The sequence below is a fragment of the Solanum lycopersicum genome, chromosome 12 (genome assembly GCF_036512215.1).
Source record: "Solanum lycopersicum chromosome 12, SLM_r2.1".
Lineage (NCBI taxonomy): Eukaryota > Viridiplantae > Streptophyta > Magnoliopsida > Solanales > Solanaceae > Solanum > Solanum lycopersicum.
The window spans coordinates 55997363-56002546 of record NC_090811.1 but is presented as its reverse complement, the minus strand read 5'-3'; the positions used below and the strand labels follow the sequence as shown (position 1 = coordinate 56002546).

Genomic DNA, 5184 nt, shown 5'->3' with positions numbered 1-5184 from the left:
GATTTACCTTAATATTCCTTCAGGAAGCAAGTGGATCAGTTGACTAGTCGTTACCGCCGGCTGGCCAATGACAGCTCTAATGGATTCATGTGTAACAGGGTAGAGCTTGCATGAAAAACTGCCGCCGGCTCCATTTGAGCAATTTGTTATTGCCTTCAAGGGCAAATAATTGTTGTGTGCTTGAACAAATAGTTATTGCATTTTGGCTAAATTGCTACTATATTTTGAGCAGTAATTTCCCTAGATAGTCATTCATGTTTGAAAAATTACCTAGTAATATTACTTGTGTTTGTTTTAGGATTATAATATTTTCCAACTTTGCATATTATCCTCAAAATATACTTGACAAAAAAGAACATTATTCTCTATCCCATTGAGATGTCATCTCACATTATTAATTTTTTATTAAAAAAAATAATATTTTAAAATAACTATAAGTTATATTGAGTAAAAAAATAATTATTTATTATTTATCATTTTTAATTTTTAATTTTTTACTTTGGCATATTAAGAGATAGACATTTTTTATTCTATTGTTACAGTTAACATTAATTATTTTTCTAAAATCACTTTTCAATTCATTCATTCATTAATTTTTCAAAGAATATGCATAGGGCACGCTTTAATGGAATGACATATCATATTATTCTTTTTTTAACTGGAAAATTTATTTCTACTCCTTCCATCTTTACAGATTTACTTGTTCAGTATTTATTTGACATAATTCTTAAGAAATAATAAAAACAATTTTACTACATCAATCTTTGAAAATAATAAATTTATATTTTAAAAATGCATTGGCAAATGACCATAATTAATAATAACAATGAATTAGGAATTAATTAATAAATTATCACTTGATTTTCTAGAATAAACAATTAAAAATAAATAATTATTTATAGTGTAATGAATAAATAAAAATGGACAAAGGGAATAGTTGCTTGAAAAAGATCTTTTCGTTCACTTTCACTTGTTTTTAATGTTCACTTTGCGCATTCTATAATAACTTAAAGAATAAATGATTTAGAATAAATAATTAGTGTCAATCATAATAACAGAGAAATCAATGTTAGTTTGTCAATCATAATAACAGATAAATCAATGTTAGTTTGTTTTAAAAGGTTCACGCAACGTTATGTAATTATTATTTTTACCGAGTATATCATATAGGTTGATTTAAAAAGATTTTTTTTTTTAATTATTAGTAAAAAGGAAATAAGATGTCTTTTTTTATCAAATATATTTTGAAAAAAATATGCAAAGTTGGTGTTATTATAATTCTAAGACAAACAAAAACGATATTATTAGATAATTTCTCAAACATAGTTGACTATCTAGGGAAATTACTCATTAAGACACAGTTGTCCCACTACCACAGGCACGTAACTTGACTTAGTAGTCTCACATATCCTCACTCCTCCACCAGTCCTCTTAGCTATAGAGCTGAGCTCAGGAAGTTGACACTGTGTGAATCCAGGACTGGAATCACCTTCTCCTTCCCTCTATGACTCAACTGCTTGTGGAGACTGCTGGTTAACTATTACAGAGGCCACAAATTGTCGCAAAGGTGTACAAGCATGTGCAAGATCAGCTGGTTAGTTAACCCCTTCTACTTCCATTCTTCAGTAATTCTTTTGGTGCTCTTTTCATCTTATAAGGAGCTTTCACACTACTAGAAACTGGCTAAAAACTGAGGGCCATAACACAGCAGAAGAAATAAGAAAGTACCCTCGTATATCTCGTCTACATGGACATTTTCTAAGCCAGATAATCAAACAGAAAATCACAAACAAGATGCCCTGTTAAGTCAGGAAAGGCAAAAGACAACATTCTAGAGATGAGGCAGTTCATATCCTAAATAGTGTAAGACACGATAACAAGCAGTCACCAAAATATTTCTTGTTAGTCAAAAATACAGCCAGCAACAAAGACGAAAAAGATTAAATAGAAAAAACTCTCAAGCATTTAACAATGTTTGTGTCAACATCAATGAAAACTCATTACTTCGACCATTCATTTCTTTGTACAGAAGAAATTATTTAAACACCTCCACACTTGAACGATTTGTGGATGATCTTACATCAACTGTCCAACATTTCTGGACAGTTGAATCCATTGCACAAGAATACTAATGACTGTGGTTTGTTCTATTAATTGAAAAAGCTGTATTAAAATTAAAAATGAAGTATCGAATAAGATGCATTAGAATAGAAAGAGTACTATGTATTGTTAATGTCATGAATTATCAGTTTCATTTGTATGTTTGTGTTGTCTGAATCTACACCATCTCTGAGTATTTGTTTTGCATTTGTATTACCTGATACACAATAACACTTATCTAGAACCTATTATACAGAACTGTTCTAAATACAATAATCTTAAGCGCTAAAGTTCCCACAGTTGAAAAGATACAACTTAGACAAATAGAGAGCATCCTCAAATCTTGAGGTTATAGAAAGTTACATTTCAGTGTAAGCTACAAGAACTCCCAGTAGAGATATCATATGTCAAATTTCAAGTGACAATTAGACACAAAATACGATTACCAGTTCTTCAACGACACTATAAAACGAAGGGGACAACGAGCTATTCGCCCTAGCAAAATGACCTGATAAATAATTGCAATAAAATATTTTGCCCAAACACCAAGAAAAAGGAGGATAAAAAGGAGTATAGATAGAATTGAAGACTTCTCATAAACAAACTAAATATCTGTAAGGTAGAAAAACATAAAAGGAAACACAAAGTTACCCAAGGACTAGGCAAAAACCACTTGTTGGATGGATCATCTACATCCAAACATAAGTGCTTAAATAAAATCCAAAACTGTGAAAACAAAGAGAAACCGGCGTACTTCTTTCAATCATTTAGATTTCATCTAAATGGAAGTCATGCCAAATGGTGCTATATGTTAATCCTAGTAGCGGCCAATACCCCACACTCTAATCAGACCATCTGTGTATCCACTGAAAAGTGTGCTCCCATCAGCACTCCAACTCAAACTGGTGCAGTATATAACCTATCAAGTGGTGATTAAATGAGTTTAGCTACACACAAGGTATTTCAGCATTGACAACAATTGAACTGACGAACTCCAGGCACACAGCATCATTACAAAAATCAGGTTAAAACAACCATAGAAATGTAAAGTTATAAACTTGCAAGTAAAAAGAGTAGCAACCCATCTAAATATTAAAGATTCTCATTTGTGTACTAACAAATGACTGAACCAGTAAGAAAAGAATGCTAAAAACTGCAAAAAGAGAATAGAAAAGAATTCATAAGAGAATAAACTGACAAATTGGTCGGGTGATAAATACTAGTTCTAAGAAACTTTAATACTATCTGTTTTACTACCATAACTTCCTACAGAACCAAGTATATTATACCATTAAGTCTAGAGAACAAGAACAAGAAAAGCTCGAGAAGCTAACCCCTGCTAAGAATTACTAACTATGTTATTTTACTGATAAGATTATGAACTACTCCACTGATATCATTCAAACAATCATCTTCATACTACACATAACATAAAACAATAAACCAAAAGTAGCATTTTTGAAGCAAACAAGGAACATACATGATTTAGGAAAAGAAAAGAAGGAAGAGGAAAAATCAAACTCACCTTGGTTTTGCTATTGCCAGAAGTAGAAGTTGCATTGCCAGACATTTCAGTCTCTTGCTTGAGATCAACACGAAGATCAACAACAATACTCTTACTCTCCAAATCCCAAATTTTAATACTAGACTCAGTTGCAGCACATAACCAGTACCTATTGGGGCTAAAACAAAGAGCATGAATAATAGAACCAGAATCAAGGGAGTACAATTTCTTCCCTTCAGCCAAATCCCACAACAAAATCACTCCATCCTTTCCTCCACTAGCACACAAAGAACCATCTGGAGATACTGCAGCAGTATTCACATAACCAGTGTGCCCAGCAAGAGTAGCGCGAAGCTTACAGTTAGAAAGATTCCAGATTTTCACAGTCCGATCCCATGATCCAGAAACAATAGTTGGTTGAAGATTATTTGGGCTAAAACGAACACAAGACACCCAATCAGAATGTGAATCTTGATCCTGAATCGTGTATTTACACTCACCCAAAGTGTTCCATAGCTTAATCGATTTGTCACGAGATGCAGAAACAATCTGACGGTTATCAACTGAAAATGCAACGGATAAAACATCCTTCGTGTGTCCAACGAAACGCCGGGCAGTGGTTCCAGCTTGAAGATCCCATAAACGGAGTTCACCGTCCCAAGATCCGGAAAGTGCAAACATACCGTCTGATGATAACACAACATCTTGGACGAAATGGCCGTGTCCGGTGAGACGGCGACGGGGGACACCGTACTGTGAGCCCTCTTTTGTAAGTGACCAAACAATGATGGATTTGTCACGAGACGATGTGACAATCATGTCGGAGTTATCAATCGGAGTGGCAATGGCTGTCACCCAATCTGTATGGGCCTTCATTGTGCCGCGGAGGACCAGTGATTCTTGCGACATTGTGTCCTGCAGTGATAGAAGCGAAATGCAAGTGAGGGAAGAAGGAAGAAGGAACCCTAATTAACTCAATTGGATGTATTTATACGCTTCAAGGTTTCTAGGGTTTTTGGACGGGTCTGCTAAAGGGCATCCGGGTTGACCGTTGAGAAATCGAAATAACATATTTATCCCAACTTTCTACATATTAAAGCCCAATATGTGAAGATTGAGAAATGTTCAAAACTATCTCATGAAGTCATGATGGTTTGAGTGTTAGGTGTTTGGGTTAGCTACATTGTTGATTGATTGAGTGGTCAGCGGTCCTGATCAGTACTTTATTAGGACTCGTTTCAAATAGGACTCTAACAAAACGCCTTAAAACTTTGTGGAGCTTAGTTCAATAAGACTTATGCCTTAAGGGGTCATTTGGTTGGAAAAAAATTATCCCAAGATTTGTTATTTATCTCGCAATGTATATAAAATAATTTATTCCATTATTATGATACAAATGGTGGATAAGTTATCCCCAAACAAGGCAACCAAACAAGATACAATATTTTTATCTCATTATTATTTTATCTAATCACTATTTATTTTTATCCGTCACACCAAACGACCCTTAAGTGTCCGATTATACGTCGTAAGCATGTTTAACGTTCAACATCTAACACTCAGTGCTTGCCTAACAGATT

At 34.0% G+C, this 5184-nt stretch overlaps 1 protein-coding gene across 2 annotated transcripts; it reads right to left on the bottom strand.

Annotated features, from left to right (window-relative positions):
* Positions 1 to 1269: 1269 nt before the first annotated feature.
* Positions 1270 to 4737, bottom strand: LOC101245737 (small ribosomal subunit protein RACK1-like). 2 transcript variants are annotated; one of them, XM_004252223.5, is made up of 2 exons: positions 3626 to 4613; positions 1270 to 1690 (listed from the first exon to the last, which is right to left on the bottom strand). In XM_004252223.5, the coding sequence occupies exons 1-2, from the start codon at positions 4511 to 4513 to the stop codon at positions 1673 to 1675; spliced, it is 906 nt and encodes a 301-aa protein (XP_004252271.1). In that variant the 5' UTR covers positions 4514 to 4613; the 3' UTR covers positions 1270 to 1672. The 2 variants fall into 2 exon arrangements, with proteins under 2 accessions (XP_004252271.1, XP_004252270.1); XM_004252222.5 differs by lacking the exon at positions 1270 to 1690 and adding an exon at positions 2654 to 3019 and having other exon boundaries at positions 3626 to 4737.
* Between the last annotated feature and the right edge of the window lie 447 nt (positions 4738 to 5184).